We start from the raw sequence: 20,972 nt of genomic DNA, 5'->3' as shown, positions 1-20,972 counted from the left end.
GGACCTCACACAGTTCTCCCAGCATCTTTTCCACTGTTCACAACACTTCGCAGAATCCTTTGTTGGAATCAGCATTAGCTGCCCTGTTGTATTTTCCTGAATGTCATTAACAGTCTGAAATCTCTTCCCTTTCAAAGGTGATTTTAGTTTTGGGAAAAGTCAGAAGTTGTAGGGTGCCAAATCTGGGCTGTAGGGAGGCTGAGTCACCTGGGTGATTTGATGTTTAACCAAAAAACTGCACAAGACATGATGCATGAGCAGGTGCACTGTCATGATGAAGCTGCCAATCACCAGTTGCCCATAGCCATGGCTTTCTGAATCATCTGAATAGTTTCTGCAGATGAATGTTCAAACTTAATGCAAAATTTGATGCAGATTTGTTGTTCTACTCACTCATTTTGAATATGATGGCCACACAGTACATCTGCTCATTCAATGGTGCCTACCACCCCCACTGACACTTACAGTGAAGTCGTCATTGTTCGCCCATGAACATTCTAGTCCACTCTCCTTGGCGGCCAGGTTACATCGATATTGCGCAAATCATTTTCATTATATTAACAACGGCTGGGCTTTTTCCAGACAGACCTCATATATACATTTTGAGCCTCAAAACACCCTGGTGTGGCAGGACGGTAAGGTATTGTATAACCATTCCCATATAACAAATAAGGACACTGGTGCTCAGAAACCTGTTCCTTTCATTGCTGACCAAGTGATTATCTACTTTCTGTTCACTTTGTCCAATACTTAAAGTGGACTTTATGTATAGAAAAAGCAATTGGTATCATTTCTGTAATAATGAATTGATTAATTCTTGAGGAACAAAGCTCCATGAATGAGGTCGGCCCAGGTATATACTGAGAGTAAGAGCAGGCCCACGCCAAAGCAAAGCTGTGAGAGTCTCCCCATGAGGCACTGCCTATATAAAGCTTCCTGTTGCAGAAGGGGTGATCGGGGGACGAGGGAATATGTGGAATGAATCTTGGAATGCATCCTTACACTTTTTATAAAGTTTCCATATTAGTGTACCCCTCCCCCATTCTTTGCTCCCCTTCCTTGATAACAATTTCACTGTTTTGTGTTCATTCCTACCCACCATTAGGTTACAGTTTTGTTGAAGATACAAGCTGTGTCTGAGCCCTTATCCATAACTGGACTATATTGTTGAACACCCTTCAGATAGCTATCAATGATATTAGTCTGCTTTCTGAAGCACCATAATGTTTGTTGTTGACAATTGGGGTGATGTTAACATTCTGACAAGAAGAATTTAATGGAAATACTTCATAATTATTTTCTGTTTCTTGTATCTAGTTTTTACCTTGTGTTTTTAGTTCTCTTATATGAAGCTCCTTCTAAACTCATTTTCCTCTTGAACTCAGGCTCCACTTATAATCCATCATCCTTCACATTTTACATTCCATTCTTTTCTCTCTAACCGTCCACCTCTCCCATTCATCAGAGTCTTTGTCCTTTTCCTGATAACCAGGAGAAATGTGGTCAGTAGAGAGAGGACTCAAATCTTTAAACATCTCTTAGCTAGACCACTGCTTGCACAAAGCCACGCTAAGCATAGCAGCTTTTTTAGTTGGTTACTATAGAGACAAATAACATTAAATGGAGATACCCTTAACAGAAGCTGGGCACATAAGCTTTGTGAGTTTGGGTGCATTATTTGCAGGGTTGTTTAGAAAAGGTCAAAAACTAGAAAGAATAAGAAGGGGAAGGGTTTCATAAATGAACTAATAGGTAAATAATCAGTGGATTTTTAGCTTGGTAAAATTTGTGCTTGCTATGGCCTTGAATCCAGCATGTGAAGAATCTACCTCTAACTACTCCCAGTATGATTACACAGTGGCTTTTTAAAAATAACAGCTGTGCTACTATGAACATTTGTGTACAGATTTCTGTGGGGGAAATGTTTTCATTTCCCAGGGTCTTAAGAGTGGAATTGCTGGATGATACAGTAACTCTTTATGCGGAGGTACCAGCCTGTCTTCCAAAGTGGCTGCACCATCTTACATTCCCACCAGCAATGTATGAGCATTCTAATTTCTCCACATCTCTCCTAACCATTGTTGTTATGTCTTTTTGGTTATAGACATGGGTGGTATGTGAAGTAGTGTCGCATTGTGTTTTGATTTACATTTCCCTGAGGGCTAGAAATGTTGAGCATTTTTCATTTGCTTTTGACCATTTGTATATCTTCTGTGGAGAAATGTCTGTTTGAATCCTTGGCCATTTAAAAAACTGGGTTATTTATTATTATTATTATTGAACTATAAGAGTTCTTTATTCTAAATACAAGCCCTTTATCGGAGACATATTTATCAAGTTTGGAGAATTTTTCTCCTTTTCTGTGGATTATCTTTTCTTTTTCTTGGGAGTGTCCTTTGCAGCGCAAAGCTTTTAATTTTGATGAAGTCTTTTTTTTTTTATTTTGCTTTTGGTGTCATTTATGAAAAACATTGCCTAGTCAAAGACTATGAAGATTTACACCTGTGTTTTCTTCTAAGAATTTTATACTGTCATCACCTTACATTTAAGTCTTTGATCCAATTAGAATTATTTTTTTGTATATGGTGTCAAACAGGGTCCAAATTCCTCTTTTTGCACGTGGATGCCCAATTTCCCAGCAGCATCTTTTGAAAAGATTATCCTTCCCTCAATGAATTGTCTTGGAACCCTTATCAAAAATGAGTTGACCATAAATGTATGGGTTCCTCTCTGCACAATCAGCTCTTTTCTTTTGTTCTGTATCCTATGGCAGTACCATACTATTGATCATTGATCATTGTAGCTTTGTAGTAAGTTTTGAAATCAGGAAGTTTGAGTCCTCCAAAATTTTTTTTGAGATTGTGTTGACTATTTGTGATTCCTTGAATTTCCATGTAGATTTTAGGATCACTTTGTCAATTTCTACAAAGAAGCCAGCTGAGAATTTGTAGATCCTTTAGGAAATATTAACAGTGCCTGTTAGTGTATGCCAGTGAACATAGGATGTGTTTTCATTTATTTAAGTCATCTTTAATTTCTTTTAACAGTGTTTTGTAGTTTTCAGAGTATACGATTTTGTGCTTGTTTTGTTAAATTTATTCCTAAGTATTTTATTCTTTTTGATGCTATTGTAAATGGAATTAGTATTTTCTTCATATATCCTTGTACTCATTGCAAGCATATAGTTATACAATTGACTTTTAAAAATTGATTTTCTTTTGTCCTTCAACTTTGCTGAACTTGTTTACTAGTTGTAATAAAGTTTTAATGAATTCCTGCAGATTTTCTTTATGCAAGATTGTGTGATCTGCAAATAGGGGTAACTTTTACTTCTCTTTTCCCCTTCCTGATGCCTTTTATTTCAGTTTTTGCCTAATTGCCCTTCGTAAAACCTCTAGTACCTCTAATACAATGTTGAATAGAAGTAGTCAGAGTAAAGATCTACCTTGTTTCTGATTTCAGTGGGAAAACACTGTCTTACACCATTTACAATAACACTAGCTTTTTTTTTTTTTTAATGTAGATTCCCTTTGTCAGGAAGTTCTCTTCCTAGTTTGTTAAATTTTGTCAAATGTTTTTTCTTCATCCATTAAGATGATAATGTGCTTTTTGTCCTTACTCTATTAGTATGGGGATATTATTATTTGATTTCCAGGCTAGCACCAATCTTTTATTCCTGAGATAAATCCCACTTGGTCATAATGTATAATCCTTTTTCTATATTGCTAGATTTGGTTTGCTAGCATTTTGTTGAGGATTTTTGTATCTGTGGTCTTAACAGATACTGGTCTTAAGTATAATTATAATGTCTTTGTCCGATCTTTGGTAAGTGGGTAATACTGTTCACATAGAATGAATTAGGAAGCATTTCCTCCTAGTCTCCTTCTAAAGGAGAGTTTCTAAAGAATTGGTATTTGACTTTTAAAACGTTTGGTAGAATTCACCAGTGAAGCTGTCTCTGTGCGGGTAGGTTTAAAATGACTGATATAGTCTCTTTACTTATAGGTCTGTTCAGATTTTCATTTTCTTCTTGAGTCAGTTTTGGTAGTGTCTTTTTAGAAAGTTGTCACTGTTATCTAAGTTATCTAAGTAGTTGACATACAGTTATTCATTGTGTTCCTTTATAAATTCTTTTTGTTTTTGTAAAATCAGTAATAGTATCCCATCTTTGATTCCTGATTTTAGTAATTTGATTATTATTTCTTTTTGGCTTGGTAGTCTAGCTAAAAGTTTGTTAATTTTTGGTTTCATTAATTTCCTCAATTGTTTTTATATTCTCTATTTCAATGACTTCTGCTCTAACATTTATCATTTCCTTCCATCCACCTAGTTTAGGTGTAGTTTGCTCTTATTGTTTTCCAGTTGTTTAAGGTGAAAGCATGGATTGCTGATTTGAGATGTTTCTTCCTTTTTAATGTAGGCATTTATAGCATGTTAACTCTCTAAGCACTGCTCTAGCTGCATCCCATAGTTGTGGTATCTTGTATCTTCAGTTTCTTTCATCTCCGTGTGTGCTAAGTGTTTTGTCCAGTTACCTGTTCATTGTATGAATACCTTTTTACACTACCTCTGACAAATGGACATTACACTTTTGCTTAAATAGTTACTGTGAGGGAACAGTTCACTACTTTGTAATGTAGCCAACTCATTTCTAAACACCTCAATGTATCCAGCAGTTTCCTGTTGTAAAACTCTGTGTGTAGTTCTAGGTTATTTTTTTTGAACTTGCTCCAAATTAGCCTAATTCTTCTTCCATAGGATAGTTCTCCAAATGTATAAACATTATTTTCACTTCTCTAAATCTGTCTTTCAAGCTAATCACACCCCATGCTATATAAACTGTTCCTTAAATTTAAGGTATTATTAACATGTCCTTCGTAATGTTTACCCTTTTTAAAATTAGTGTTTCTTTTAAATTTGATGTCTCAAAGTAGACATTAATGCTCTAGAACAGGAGTCAGCAACCTCCTATAAAGGCCAGATGAAGATATTTTAGGTTTTGAGGGCTATTCAGTGTTTGTCACAACTAACTTAACTCTGCCATTTTAATGTGAAACTACCATGTACAATATGTAAATAATAAATATGACTGTGTTCCAGAAAAAAATTATTTTTACAAAACCAGGTGTCTAGGCCAGATTTTGCCCACAGATCGTAATTTGCTGACTCTTGCTCTAGATGTTCTCTAACCAGTGCAGAACCTTGTGTGACTATATCTTCACTTGTGAATGCTAATGCATTAATGTATTTTGAAAATTAAGATATTTTGAGAAGATATTATTGAATATTCTTGTCTTTGTTTCTCTAAAGCTAAGTGTTTTCCCTTCTAGTTTCCTTCAATATTTTTTCTTCATCTTTAATTTTCTGAAGTTTAAATATGACATGCTTAAGTGTAGTTTTTTTGTTTGTTTGTTACAGTTTTCCTGCTCTGTGTTCTCTGAGTTTTCTGGATTTGTAGTTTAGTGTCTGACATTAATTTGAGGATTTTTTTAGTCATTGTTGCTTCTATTTCTTCTCTTCCTTCTTCTGGTATTCCCATTACATAAATTACATGTATGTTATACCTTTTGTAATTGTTTTCATAGTTCTTGGGTATTCTGTTATTTTCCATCTTTTTTCTCTTTGATTTTCAGTTTTAGAACTTTCTGTTGACTTTTCTTACTCTGAGATTTTTTCCTTCAGCCATGTCCAGTCTACTGATTAGTCCATCAAAGATATTTTTCAATTCTTTTATAGTGTTTTTGATCTCTAGAATTTCTTTTTTATTATTTCTTAGACTTTCTGTCTCTGTGCTTACACTATCAGACAAAAATTGCTGATATTTCATGTGAGAACCTGGTAGAGCTCCTGGAACTAAAATTCACAAAAGTGTAGGAACCCCCTTACCCTATGACTGGGTTCCTCTGGAGTTTTTAATTCTCAGAATTGTCCAAACTGAGTCTCCAGCAACTCAACAATTATGGTTCAGATTTTCCTATCCCAGTCCAGGTTCCCATGGAGGTTTCAGTTCTGGTAAGTTGTGATTCTCTGTCTTTATGTCTCCAATTTTAGGAGTACGGGTTTGCCCTGTGACCTTATTTTTCTGATAGATCTTAGAAATACTGATTTCTCAGTTTGTTCAGATTTTTACTTGGTGTTAAGATGGAGTAGTAACTTCTTAGCTCCTTAAATACTGGACCAGAGACCAGATATTTTCTTGTATGAGTTTCCTCCTATAAAGTTTTACATTTTTCATATAGATCTTTAATTTATTGTGGCTTAATTTTTGTATTACATGTGAGGTACGGATCAAGACTGATTTTCTCTTTTTGCATAAAGCTATCCAATTATTTGTGGAACAGATTATCATTTTCCATTAAATTGCTTTCACTTATATACTTGACCATGTATGTGTGAGCCTATTTTTGGACTCTAGTCTATTCTACTGTTCTATCTGTTTATATCCTTTCTCAGTACTACTCTGATTGATTACTCTAGCTTTGTAGTAAATCTGGAAATGGGTTATGTGAGATCTACTTAGCTTTTGGTTTAACTCTTCTGTTCTCTTTGTTTCTCCATATGAAATTTAAAATTACCTTATCAATTTCTGTGAGAAGAAAAATCCCGCTAGGATTTTGTTTGGAATTGTAGCGAATCTATAGAGCACTTTGGGGAAACAAAATACTGAGTTTTTCAATTCATTCAATAAACATGGGGTTATCTCTCGGTTTGATTAGGTCATCTTTGATTTCCTTTATCGTGTTTTGTAGTTTTTGCATACAGATCTTACACGTAATTTTAAAGATTTTTACCTAAATATTTCATACTTTTGGGTGTTATCCTAAATGTACTATTTTAAATTGCAATTTCTAATTTTTCCAATATAAATATGATTAGTTTTTATACACTGACTTGCAAACTGCAACCTTGCTATACTCACTTATTAGTTCTAGTAGATTTTTCTGCAACTTTTGTAATTTTTTACATAATCATATTGTCTATAAATATTTTTAAAATGTTAGTTCTTACTTTCTAAGAAAAAGAGTGTTGAGAGCAAATCTCCTTGCCTTTTTCTGATCTTAGGGGTAGGAGGGGGATGAGGCTCTAAGCATTCAGTCTCTTATTGTCAGCTGAAGGGCTTTTGTAAATACCCTTTAGAAGATTGAAAGAAAACAGCCTGGTACTGGCATAAAAACAGGCACATAGACCAATGGAACAGAACAGAGAGCCCAGAAATAAACTCAAGTCTTTACGGTCAATTAATATATGACAAAGGAGGCAGGAGCATAAAATGGAGCAAAAACAGCCTCTTCAACAGATGGTGTTGGGAAATCTGGACAGTTACGTGCAAAAAAATGAAACTTGATCACCAACTTACGCCATAGACAAAAATAAACTCAAGATGAATAAAAGACTTAAATATAAGTCGTAACACCATAAAAGTCCTAGAGGAAAACATTGGCAGGAAAATCTCAGACATTCCACGCAGCAACATCCTCACAGACATGTTCCCTAAAGCAAGGGACATAAAGGAAAGAATAAACGAATGGGACCTCATCAAAATAAAAAGCTTCTGCAGGGCTAAAGAAAACAGCACTAAAATACAAAGAGAACCAACAATATGGGAAAACATATTTGCCAATGATACCTCAGACAAGGGCCTGATCTCCAAAATATATAAAGAACTCACACGACTCCACTCCAGGAAGACAAACAACCCAATTAAAAAATGGGCAAAGGACTTGAACAGACACTTCTCCAAGGAAGACATACAGAGGGCCCAGAGACACATGAAAAGATGCTCAGCATCCCTAGCCATCAGAGAGAAGCAAATTAAAACCACAATGAGGTACCATCTCACACCAGTCAGAGTGGCCAACATAAGCAAATCCACAAACAAATGTTGGAGGGGATGCGGAGAAAAGGGAACCCTAGTGCACTGTTGGTGGGAATGCAGACTGGTGAGGCCACTGTGGAAAACAATATGGAATTTCCTCAGAAAACTAAAAATGGAACTGCCCTTTGACCCAGCAATTCTGCTGCTGGGATTATACCCTAAGACCCCTGAAACACCAATCCAAAAGAACCTATGCACCCCAATGTTCATAGCAGCACAACTTACAATAGCCAAGTACTGGAAACAACCTAAGTGCCCATCAGCAAACGAGTGGATCCAAAACCTATGGTATATTTACACAATGGAATTCTACTCAGCAGAGAGAAAGAAGGAGCTTATACCCTTTGTAACAGCATGGGTGGAACTGGAGAGCATTATGCTAAGTGAAATAAGCCAGATGGTGAGGGACAAATACCATATGATCTCACCTTTAACTGGAACATAATAAATAGAAGAAAAAAGGGAACAATATAACCAGAGACATTGAAGTTAAGGACAATCTAACAATGGTCTGGGGGCAGTGGGGAGGGGACAGTGAGGAGAGGGGATTACAGGAGCTACTATAAAGGACACATGGACAAAATCCAGGGGGAGGGTGGAGGTGGGGGAGGGAGGGGGGCTCATCTGGGGTGGGGTGGAGGGACAAGGAGAAAAGGCACACAACTGTAATTGAATAACAATAAAAAATTAAAATTAAAAAAAAAGAAGATTGAAAGAGGTTCCCTCTGTTCCTAGTTATCTGAGAGATGTTTTCATCATGAGTGATTACAAAATTTTGTCGAGTGTTATTTCTGTATCTCTTGAGGTGGTCATTTGCCTTTTTCTTCCTTAGTTTGTTGATTGGTGAATTGCACTGAATAATTTTTGAATGTTGAATTACCCTTGCATTCCCAAAATAAACTCAACTTAATTATGAGCTCTTATTTTATGTATTGTTTGATTTGCTTTCCTTTTTGGGGGGATTTTTGCATCTATTTTATAAGGTGTACTGATCTGTCATTTTCTTTACTATGTCTTTATATATTTTGGACAACATGATAGGCTTCATTGAATGAGTTGGGAAGTATTTCTTGTTTTTCTAGATATCTGAGAATTTTGTATAGAATTGGTATTATTTTGTCCGTTTGGTAGAATTCACCATGACTTCATCTCAGCCTGTAGATTTTTGTGTTGCAAGGTTTTTAACTACATAGTCAATTTTCAAAGTGGATTTAAGATTATGCAAGTTATCTTTTTAAAGGTAAACTTTGGCAGTTCATATACTTCAAGGAATATGACTATTTCATCTAAGTTATTAAACTTGACATAGAGTAGTTCATTTTATTTCTGTATTACTAGTTTAGTGTCTGTAGGATCTATAGTGGTGTTCTGTCTTTAATTCCTGATATTTGTCACTTTTGTCTTTTTTTTTAATCAGTCTAGCCAGAGGTTTATAAATTTTTAAAATCAATAATAGTTACTGTGACTACTCACTACGTATCATACACCTTTTAAAGAGCTTTATTTATATTCTATTTGAGTATCCAAGAATCTATAAAATATTTTTCTTCATTATCCCCTTTTATAGATGAATGTAATGAGGACTCACTATATTATGAAACATGCCTACTATATAATAGCCAAAGTGACAAATCCAGGATTCAAACCCAAGTCTAGGTGACTCCAAAGACTTTCTTTTGACCATTCTGCTTTATTGACTGGTATAAAGGATGAATTAAAATCAGATAAGACATAATGAAAGGAATCCTCTGTGACTGGGAGCAAACTTTTCATTTTCATCATTGGACTGTAATGTCTACTGTTCTCTGTCTTTTGACCCTTCAGTATATAGTACAAAACCTCTTGTCATAAGATCTCTGGAGACCTGTTTGCTTCTTCTAAAAGTTAAAACCACTACCACCAAGAAGAGACAAAATTTGAAGGCATCTGGTTGCCACACAATACTTACTAATACCTGTTAGACTTTCAGAACATAGGATATTCCAATGACAACGTTAAACAGTTGTCCTGATGTCATCCATCTTTGGTAGACTACAAATAAAAGCCTTGACTCCATGCCTTTTCCTTCCCTTTAAAATGTAGGCATTTATTTCCCTTCATAGATATAAGATAATTTTTTTGAAAATAAAAGCTGACACAGCTCGCTTGTTTCTTTAGGTCTGACAGTAACTGCTGTAAAGGACTCAGGAGAATGGAACTTGGAGGCTGGGGCATTGGTGCTTGCAGATGCAGGCCTTTGCTGTATTGATGAGTTTAATAGCCTCAAAGAGCATGATAGAACCAGCATCCACGAAGCAATGGAGCAGCAAACCATAAGTGTTGCTAAGGCTGGGTAAGAGTCTCTTTTCTGTAAAATCTATGGGAGTTGTGAGATTAGTTAACATGATTATGGAAAAATGTGATCCTTATTGAACTGTAAGGTATGTTTGGTCTTCTTAGGCACTGTCAGTTATCACCCTTCAAGATATTAAGACATATAGTAATTTTCCCTCGGAGGTGAGTGAGGAAAGTAAAAATGAGTAAAAGATTTTATTTATTTATTTTTACAGAGGGGAAGGGAGGGAGAAAGAGAAGGAGAGAAACATCAGTGTATGGTTGCCTCTTAGGCACTCCCTACTGGGAACCTGGCCCGTAACCCAGGCATGTTCCCTGACTGGGGATCGAACCAGCGACCTTTGGTTCACAGTGCAACACTCAATCCACTGAGCCACACCAGCCAGGGCAAATGTAAGTTGCTTTAATTCATGGAGGGGACTTTATTATGTTAGGAATTGTGAAAAATTTGAAAAGAAAAAACAAAATATCTACTTTCAATGGCATTCTCCTTATATATTTTTTCCTAATATATCTTAATGGAAGGTTGATCGCAGCATATGGAAAACTAAATAATAATATATATTAGCATAAGATCAAGTACTTGTTGTGACTCAAGGAGGTTCAAGGGTTGAGGTATGTGAGTCCTTGGCTACATGTGACCAATGAGAGAGAAAAATAGGCAGGTTCAGATAGAAATCCAGGCCCTAATGTGGTTATGGGAAATTTATTTGGCAACAAAGTCTGGCCCTTAAGCAGGCTACCAGGTCATCCAAGTAAAAGACAGAGGCAGGACTATTTTAGTTCTGATCCTACTATTATAGATTTGAGGCCAGCTGATCAGACAGATGGGGCTGCCAGCAGAGTCTTCAAACGTAATAGTTACTGGGAGCCAGGCAGATACTGATGTTAATAGATTTTTTGGGAGCTATTATATACACTCACAAAAAGGGAAAGGCAGGGAGCAAGGTAAAAGCAAGCTATAGCACAGAGGAGAAAGATACAAGAAAAAGTAGACAGAACTATTTTCAGATCTATTCATTTAATTCAATACTCAGTATGTATTTATTAAGAGCCTGCTGTATGCCAGGCACTGTGCTAGACACTGGAAAATACAAAGATGAATACAACACTGTCCTTGAAGTGTTTACTCTTTTGTTGGGAAAGATAGATACAAGAATGCCCAAGTGATAAGTCCGTAATAAAAGTGTTATGAGAGAACATTCTTTAAAATAATTATTGCTTCAAAACTACTGAGCAGGGAAAATCAGAGATAATACTTTACTAAGTGTCTTCAAGGCTGCTTTCTCTTCTTATTATGTCTTCATTTAATTAGTACCATTGCTAGTTAGTAGACTCTGGTTTATTTTGATTTATACTTTTTCTGGAGGAAATCAGGGGCATATTGAAAGAATCCTACATAATTAACCTTGGCATAAGGGAAAATTGGGACAACGCTATTGAATGCATCTTAGAAACAGAGAACATTGGCAGTGCTATATGATAGGCCACAGAATAAATCTTTATAAGTGAAAATATTTTATGAACCACTGCTATTGCCCTTACCCTCTATAAGTGTGAATTAGTATGCATCTTCCGTGCTATCCGTAAGTATGTTGTAAGTTCCAAAAGAAATGTTCTTGTGGGTGAAGAGCTCACTGATAGCACCCACTGCTTGGACCGTCTTGTCCTAGCTATCACTACCTCATGCACTGGCACAATACTTTTCACACCATTTATGGCGAAGGGCTAGTTTTAATACTTACTTTTCAGTTTATCACGGAGCAATATTTTTATGAAATAGAATAAATTATTTTTTAAATAAAAAGCAAAGAGATATAAAATAGAAGCCTAAGTTTTTCATTCACTTAGGATGGAGAAAGCAGTAAGGGCATGTCACTCCCATTCTAACAAGAAAAATACAGTTAGCCCACAGAAATCATAACTGTCTTTGAACTTATTAGAGAGCTGGATTTATAAGGAAATTAAGGGAACTTAATTCCAAAGGGTGATAAGCCCCTCCCAGAAGAGATGAGGTACACAAACTGTCACCTGTGACAGCACATGAGAGGAATGGTGGCTGCCATTGAAGCAAATAAGGAGAAATAACTAAAATTTATTTTAAATTCCCTGAAGTCCACACGTGGGCTTGCATATCAGTTTAGAATAACCAGGAACTCCAAAAACAAGGGGATTTCTCACTTTCAAGCCCTTCTCCACTGGTCTCCACCAGATGCTCACAAGAAAAATTGGGCAGAGCAGAAGATCAGAGACCCTCCTCGGCCCTCATTGGCTCCACAAGCCTAGGAGGTGATTGCTGCTGGGGAAGAGGCACAAAAACCATGCTGCTTCCCCAGACACATTGCTCAAATGGAGCAAACACTGAAGTGACTGGGGGCAGGCCCACAAACCCTGTCATTCCCAGGGCCTCTGGGAGAAGGGTAGAAGCAAAAACCCCTCTGCCTCAGGAGGAAGTTAGAGAACTGTCCTTCCACCCTGCAGGAGCCAGGCAAAAAGGTGCTGCTTCTGGTAGGAAGGTAGAGGCAAAAGCCAACTTTCCCTGAAAGAAGGGCAGATCTTGGTTCCAGGATCCTGAACCCATACAAGCAGAGGCCTGTAGCATTGGGAAAGGGACAGAAAAAAACACTCCTGCCCAAGAACCAACACAGAGAGATGGCAGGGTTCAGCTGACACAGGTGGGACAGAAAGACGTGTAACTATCTAGCCCATCCCCTTTCAAAGCAGACACACAGACCCTGTCTAAGACCAAGAGACCAAGAACTACCTTGCCCCCCAAATAAGCCTAACCCTGAGTAACAAGCAACAGTAGTCTGTTGCTGGGGGAGGCACAGGAGTGTGAAAAGAGACTCCTCTGTGGTGCTGGCGAGCAGTGTCTGCTGAAAGCTGAAGGTTGAGCAGAAACACTGAGAATAATCTTCCAGCACTTCACTACAATCCCCACACTAAGACAAGGTAATGACAGCTCAAACCTGAAAGAATTTTGCAGTCTGGTGCACCAAGTGTAAAGATAGCAACAACAGTGCCAATATCCAGGTCAGTTGTAATGACCTTAGGCTATACACAAAGTGATTTAAAATTATTTGAAGGTACACTGTATTAAGTTACAGATGTAAACTCCAGAACCACCACTAGAAAATAAAAGGCATAACCAATAAGCCAGTTATAGAGATAAAATTGAGTAATAGCAAATAATCCAAAAGAAGGCAGGACGAGGAGAGAAAGGGAACAATGAATAGATGGAACATGCAGAACACAATTAGCCAGATGATGGATTCAAATTCAATCATATCAATAATTATATTAATAATACATCATTTAAACAATTAAAAGGCAGAGCTTGTCAGATTTGATAAAAAAGCAAGACCCAACTAAATGCTGCACTCAAGAAATTGACTTTAAATTCTAACACATAGTAAGTTAAAAGTAAAAGGATGGGGGGAATTATTTCATGAAAACACCAAACACCTGACCAAGACATTACAGGAAATAAAACTGCAGACCCATATGCCCTGAGAATGTAGACATGAAAATTCTTACCAATCCTTTAGCAAATAAATCCAGTAGTATATAAAAAAGATTACACATTATAACCAAGTGGGGCTTATCTCAGGAATGCAGAGTTGCTATAACATTTGAAATCAATCAATGTAATTCACAATATTAGCAGAATAAGAAAAAGAACCCATCATCCCAATAAATGCAGAAAATTTGCAATTTGACAGAATTGTATTTAATTAGACAAAATTAAATACACACTCATAAAAATTTGCAGCAAACCACAAGAGAAGTCCCTCCTTCTTTTTAAATGTTAACAAGAAACATTTCCTACTTAATGGGGAAAGACTGAATGTTTTCCACTTAAGAGTGGGAGCAAGTCAAGGATGTCCACTCTTACCCCTTCTGATAAGAATTGCAATGAAAGTACTCATCAGTTTGGTAAGGAAAAAAAGAGAAGAAGGATGGAGGGAAGGAGGGAGAGAAAAATGAAGGAAGGAAGTCAAATTGGAAATGTAGAAGTTAAAATTGTCTACATTTTATATGACATGATCATCTACATAGAAAATCTGAAAGAATCTATTTAAAAGATACTAGGATTCAAGTTGATGTATAAAAATTCATTGTATTTATGTATGCTAGCCATGAACAATTGTAAATTGAAGTAAAATACATTACTTTATGTAATAGTTTCCAAAAACATGAAATATTTAGAGATAAAGTTAGCAAAATACATTCTAGATTTTTACAGTAAAAACTATAGACCATTGATGACAGAAATTAAAGAGACCTAATAAATGGAAAGATAGATTGAGTTTCATTGATCAGTAGACTTAATATTGTTAAAGATTTAGGTTCTCCCCAAAGCGATCTATAGAATCAATGCAATTTCAGTTAAAATCCCAACAAGCTTTTTTGCAGAAATTGACAAGCTGATTTTAAATCATACGTGGAAAAGCACAGGAACTAGAATAACCACAACAATTTTACAAGAGAATAATTTTGGAGGGCTTAATTTATTTCAAGATTCAGTATAAAGCTATAGTAATCAAGACAGTGTAGCATTGGTATAAGGATAAACATAGATCAGTGGGAGAGAATATAGGTCCAGAAATAGAACCAAAGGCATAATAAAGTCAGCTGATTTTCAAGAATGATGTCAAGATAAATCAGTGGAAAAGGATAGTCATTTCCAAAAAATAGTGCTGGTACTTAGATATCCATTTACAAAAATGGCCTGTATGTAAACACCAGCTTTTTATTCCTAATCATCCAAGATTGTAAACAACCCCAAAATCCATCATTTGGTACAACACATTTTGATATATCCATACAGTGGAATATAAATATAAAGGAATAAACTACTGATAAAGTCAACAACATGGATGAGTCTTAAAAGCATTATGTGACGTAAAATGCCAAAAATAAAAGACTACATAGTTTATGATTCCCTTTGTTTGAAGTTCTAGAAGAAGCAAAACTATAATAAGAGAAATCACATGAGCTATTGCAAGGGTTAGGGGTCAGGGGAGGAGATTGACTGCAGAAGAACACCTAAAAAAAGTTGAATTTTACTGTATATAAATTATATCACAATAATCCTTAATTTAAAAAATAGGTAAACTCATTTTATTAGATTCAGCAGATGTGAAATCACTCTATCTAACAGCTACTGGAGTTTGTAAACACGTACTCTCTCTGCACCTATCTCTCCCCTGACTGGTAGCAACATATGAACAGGTACAAGCTTGCAGCCCAGGCTGTGAGCCCTGATGGCTGTTTGCAGAGTAAGGCACCACATAAGGGTAGGTGGGGAGGGTATGGAAAGGTATAACAGTGCCAGGGAGATCAATACATTTCATTGTTTTTCCTTGAAAACATTGTTCAAATGTATAATGTGCATTGAAAGGAGTTTGGCCTGAGAAGCACTTTGAGTGCTTTGATATAATGAACTTTTCTGTAGGGCTTCTTTTTTAGACCATCGCACCATGGTAGGCATTGATAGGTTTGTTATTATGATGCTAAACATTTATACGATTATCTTTTCAAGATAAAATTTTTCAGCTGTTTCTCTTTTGTCTTGGCTACTATCCAGACTTTAATACCTCTTTGAACTGTGCAGTGGATCATAACCTGCATTTTAGCCTTCCAGCTATTCCGTCACCCTCTGCAGGACTGCCACCTCTGGTTCCAGGAGCTTTCAGGTCCCTTTTATTCCACAGAAGTTACTTCTTCGGATTCGCAAGGTTTCAAACCTGTTCTTGATATTTCCTACTCCGTGTGGGGCGGGACTCTCTTTCTAAGGGGGATATTACCTATGTTCTACCACCATAAGGATCCTTTGCTCTCTCCTTTTTTTCACTTAGTCTCCACTGATCTTTCCAGTGTGGGCTTAGATTAGTGTTTCTGGTTTCTAATGTCTCTTTGTCTGTTTGCATATAAATTGAATATTGTAATATTCTCCCTCTTATATTTTAGTTTTGTTTTATGGGTTTATTTGCTCTCCTGTTTACTGTAAGGTCTCTGGGGGATATGTTCACAGATTTGGATAATCAGCTGCCATTATCCTATGGAAACCTGGAAATCAACATTTTATATTTTAGGTTATTCTTGTTGTTTAACTCATAATACCAACTTTAGCTGGATATTTTTAAAACACTACCTATGTTTTCTTTGAGCCATTTATAGAAAAAAATAATTGGAGAAATAGTTATCTACATTTATTTCAAAGGACTCAGATATAGAAATGGAATTAGACTTGTTCTGTATCTTTTAGAATCAATAGCTACAATGTTCGGTGAAGCTTATTTGGAATTAGTACAAGGAAGACTTTTTAGCAGAGATCAAGTAGGCAGCCTATAAGGTTGCAGAGCTCTTCCAAGTTAAAATAGAAAAATTTTATATATGAAATTAAGCATCTAATGAGGAAATGGATAACCATTAAGGTGCCACCTATGATATGTTGTAAATTATGGGCCTGCCCCAAAACTCAGCCATGATGAACAAATTCAGCTGCTGGTTGGTGTATTGCAGAATATGTACATACATAAATATGGTTTCATATTATATCATTAAATATTGAACATGATCTATGCTAGATGTGGAACACATTCAAGAAAGTGCGTCAAGACTTCCACTTTTTAAAAACAACCCCAAGAATGCATTTGGTGTTAAAAGAATTATCATAATAATTAAGAGCAAGAGTCTCTAGAGCTAGTAGGGCTAGGTCGAGGTTCTAGTTCTACTACCTACTAGCTGGGCAGACTGGACTTCTCTGTGCCTTGGTTTCCTCATTGTAAGATGGTGAGAAGTATTCTATTTCATAGGACTGTTGTAAAAATTAAATGAGTTAATCCATGTAAAATTCTCAGGATGGAACCTTGCTGTTTAAATGTAACTGTTAAGATCTGCGATTCCTTTCAGAAGCCCTTGGGGCCAAATGCATGTTGGAATTCAGATTTTTTGTTTTAATTTTAGGAAGGTAATACAATGCATCTGCTATTTATTGTGAAACCTCTTGGGAGTGTCTGAGACAGCATCCTGTAATCAAACACCTTAGTTATTTAGTGGTGAAACTTATGAAACTTCATACTCAGTGGGATGAAGACTCATCAATTTAGGTCTGATTTTGCTGCTAAATTAACTACGAAAAACTTGCTTTATTAGAGCTTTTAGATTTTGAAATTGTGATAAATGAATATGAACAGTTTATCATCATTAGGCTCCTGCTCCAGGATGAAATACTGAATGCTACAGGGTGGATAATATTCACAAAGGCCTTCTACAGTTATAATGAGACTAGCTCAAGTTATCTGATGTAGACCTTAAGATAAGTCTGCTAGGGTTATGGGATTAGCAAAAGCAACATCTTTTGTTGATTAAAACATAATTTTGGGGATGGGAGTTTCTTTAAAGTAGATATAATATAGCAATGTATTATTGCTTCATTGCAACCTTAGCTTCAGGAGTATATTCTGTTCTGGCCAAGATGGAGGCGAAGGTAGATACGCTTTGCTTCCTTGCATATCCAAAAGAAGGATAACAACCAATTTAAAAACAAAAACAACCAGAACTGCCAGAAAATCAAACTGTATGGAAGTCTGACAACCAAGGAGTTAAAGAAGAAACATTCTTCTAGACTGCTGTGCCAAGACAAAGAAATATGGCCCAAATGAAAGAAGAGATCAAAACTCCAGAGAAAGAACTAAGTGATGAAGAGATAGCCAGCTTATCAGATGCAGAGTTCAAAACACTGGTAATCAGGATGCTCACATAAATGATTGACTACAGACGCAAAATAAAGGAAGAAGTGAAGACTATTCAAAGTGAAATGAAGAAGAATATACAGGGGACCAACAGTGAAGGGAAGGAAACCAGGACTCAAATCAAAGACTTGGAACAGAGGAAAAAAATAAACATTTGATCAGAACAGAATGAAGAAACAAGAATTCAAAAAAATGAGGAGAGGCTTAAGAACCTCCAGGACTACTTTAAAAACATTCCAACATCTGAATCATAGGGGTGCCAGAAGGAGAGGAGGAAGAGCAAGAAATTGAAAACTTATTTGAAAAAATAATGAAGGAGAACTTGCCCAATCTTGCAAAGGAAATACACATACAAGTCCAGGAAGTTCAGAGAGTCCCAAACAAGTTGGACCAAAAGAGGGCCATGTGAAGATACATCATAATTAAAATGCCAAAGATTAAAGATAAAGAGAAGATCTTAAAAGCAGAGAGAGAAAAGAAGAGAGTTACCTACAAAGGAGTTCCCATAAGACTCATCTTTCTCAAAAGAAACCTTGCAGGCAAGCAGGGGCTGGGAAGAAGTATTCAAAGTCATGAAAGTCAAGGACATACATCCAAGATTACTCTATCCAGCAAAGCTGTCATTTAGAATGGAAGGGCTAGATAAGGTGCTTCCTAGATAAGGTCAAGTTAAAGGAGTTCATCATCACCAAGCCCTTATTATATGAAATGTTAAAGGGACTTATCTAAGAAAAAAGATGATCAAAAATATGAACAGTAAAATGACAACAAACTCACAACTATCAATAACTGAACCTAAAACAAAAACTAAGGAAACAACTAGAGCAGGAACAAAATCACAGAAATGGAGATCACCTGGAGAGTTATCAGTGGGGAGGGGAAAGGGGGATGATAGGGAAAAAGGAACAGGGAATAAGAAGCATAAATGGTACGTACAAAATAGATGGGGAGGTTAAGAATAGTGCGGGAAATGGAGAAGCCACAGAACTTATATGTACGACCCATGGACATGAACTAAGGGGGAGGAATGATGGTGGGAGGGGGGTACAGGGTGGAGGGGGATAAAGGGGAGGAAAAAATGGGGCAACTACAATAGCATAATCAATAAAATATACTTCTAAAAAAGTGTATGCTGCAAATATGCTGTCCCATTGTTGTGACTTGGATGCTTTCTCTGTCACCGATTTTTTGCATGTTTGTGGTTCTTTTAGACTCAGCTCTCTTAAGTAGTTTAGTTCTCCCTCTTTTGTCCATGTTGAATACCTTCCAAGAAGGCCCAATTAGATATTGTCATCCCTATTGGAAGATTTATGCAAGGCCAACTCAGAAGTCTCTGGCCAGTGTATGGATTAATTCTCCCAGAACCAGGTTCCAATCTTGGGTCCAGTCTGCTGTCCTGTTTCGCAGTTTACATAGAAGAGATCGTGGGCTTATGTGTGTAGTGGGCATTCCAGGGATTGGCCTGTTCAAGACTATAATGAGTCACTTAAATAATATACCGAAGAACAGGTCATACAGTTGTCCATGCTGGTAGATTAGTCAATGCTGGGAAACAATCCTTTAGACAAACAGACAGAGGAATCTAGCAGATCAATCTAAATAAGAGATAAGACTTTATGAGAAAAATCTTGAGCTCAATGGGTTTCAAAGAGACAGCCAAAAAAGGTTGGCAGGGTTTTAGAAAGTAAGTACCCAGTCACATGTGCCTAGTGGCTTGGTCCAGCTATCTAGTACTGTATTTTCCAGACTATAAGATGCACCTAGGTTTTAGAGGAGGAAAATAGGAAAAAAAAACCCCGCTCCAGTGCCACCACCGCCCCCCAGCCCAGGGAGCCAGGTAAGCTACATTTGGACTATAAGACGCACCCCCATTACCCTCCCAAATTTGCGGGTGTGTGTCTCATACTCCAAAAAATACAGTACTTTTTACAGTTTCTCCCCAAAGCATAGTTAACACCAATTATGTTATTTTTTCCTCCATTCAAGTTGTCCTTTTAATATTTTTAACTTTTATTTTGACATAGTATTACTTACAGAAAAATGCAAGAATAGTACATGTTGTTTTTGCTCTTGGGCTGGCAGTTAGTGTGCCCTCAATCAACAGTTACATCATTCATCTGCTGGATGGTGGGAACCAGTGAAAACGTTCTTCAAGTCCCACTTGAGCTCATATGTTCCTTTTTCATAGCACTCGCTCCATGTGTCACTCAGCAACTGCAGAAACGGTGGATCTCAACAGTGGCTCATCTAATTTTTGGTCTAACAGTTTTCAGAACATTAAATTCTTTTCCCTAATTAGAAGCCTTTTAATCTTTATGAAACAAAGTATACAGTTAATTGCCAAATGCAGAACTCTTGAGAAAATGTCTCTTGAGTAATAAAGCATATCAAGATGTTAATTAGTTGCAGGTAAGAAGGGTTAAGTGTGGAAAAGGAATACTTACCATGTATTCTACCAAAATAAAAGACTGAATTTTACCCTTAGAACACCTTACCTATCCCTTACTCCCCAGTTCAAAGACTTCTCTTTCTTTGACCAGCAATATAAAGACTTCTGTACCTTAAAATAGGAGTCTTTTATTGAGCTGTCATACTCTAGGACCACTTCAACTTTTTTTTTTTTGAAATTTTTGATACCTTGCAATATCATTTTCAGGATCTCTTGAAAATGTCTTTTTTTGTTCTTTCTCTCACATGTCTCAAGTGACTATTTGTAAAGGAGTTTTATTTGAATTATAATCTCCCTAATTTCTCAGAAGCTTTTGTTTGTTTAATTTAAATCACTTTTTATTTTTCAATTATATCTGATATACAACAGTATATTAGTTTTGGTTGTATACCCCAGTGATTAGACATTATACAACTTACTAAGTGGTCATCCCTATAAATCCTGTACCCATCTGACACCGTACTCAGTTATTAGAATATTATTGGCTGTATCCCTTATGCTGTACTTTCCATCCTCATGACATTTCTGTAACAGCCATTTGTGTTTCTCAATC

General features: G+C 36.5%; 1 protein-coding gene across 2 annotated transcripts in view; it reads left to right on the top strand.

Annotated features, from left to right (window-relative positions):
* The window catches only part of MCM9 (minichromosome maintenance 9 homologous recombination repair factor), a 74,175-nt gene that overhangs the window by 35,598 nt on the left and 17,605 nt on the right, over positions 1-20,972 (top strand). For both annotated transcript variants that reach the window (XM_045188714.3, XM_024551841.4), the window contains one exon: positions 10,034-10,208. In XM_045188714.3, coding sequence (XP_045044649.2) covers positions 10,034-10,208 — 175 coding nt within the window. The remainder of the gene's footprint in view (positions 1-10,033; positions 10,209-20,972) is intronic.

Source organism: Desmodus rotundus, chromosome 11 (genome assembly GCF_022682495.2).
Source record: "Desmodus rotundus isolate HL8 chromosome 11, HLdesRot8A.1, whole genome shotgun sequence".
Taxonomy (NCBI): Eukaryota; Metazoa; Chordata; class Mammalia; order Chiroptera; family Phyllostomidae; genus Desmodus; species Desmodus rotundus.
This window is presented reverse-complemented; position numbering and strand designations above follow the sequence as displayed.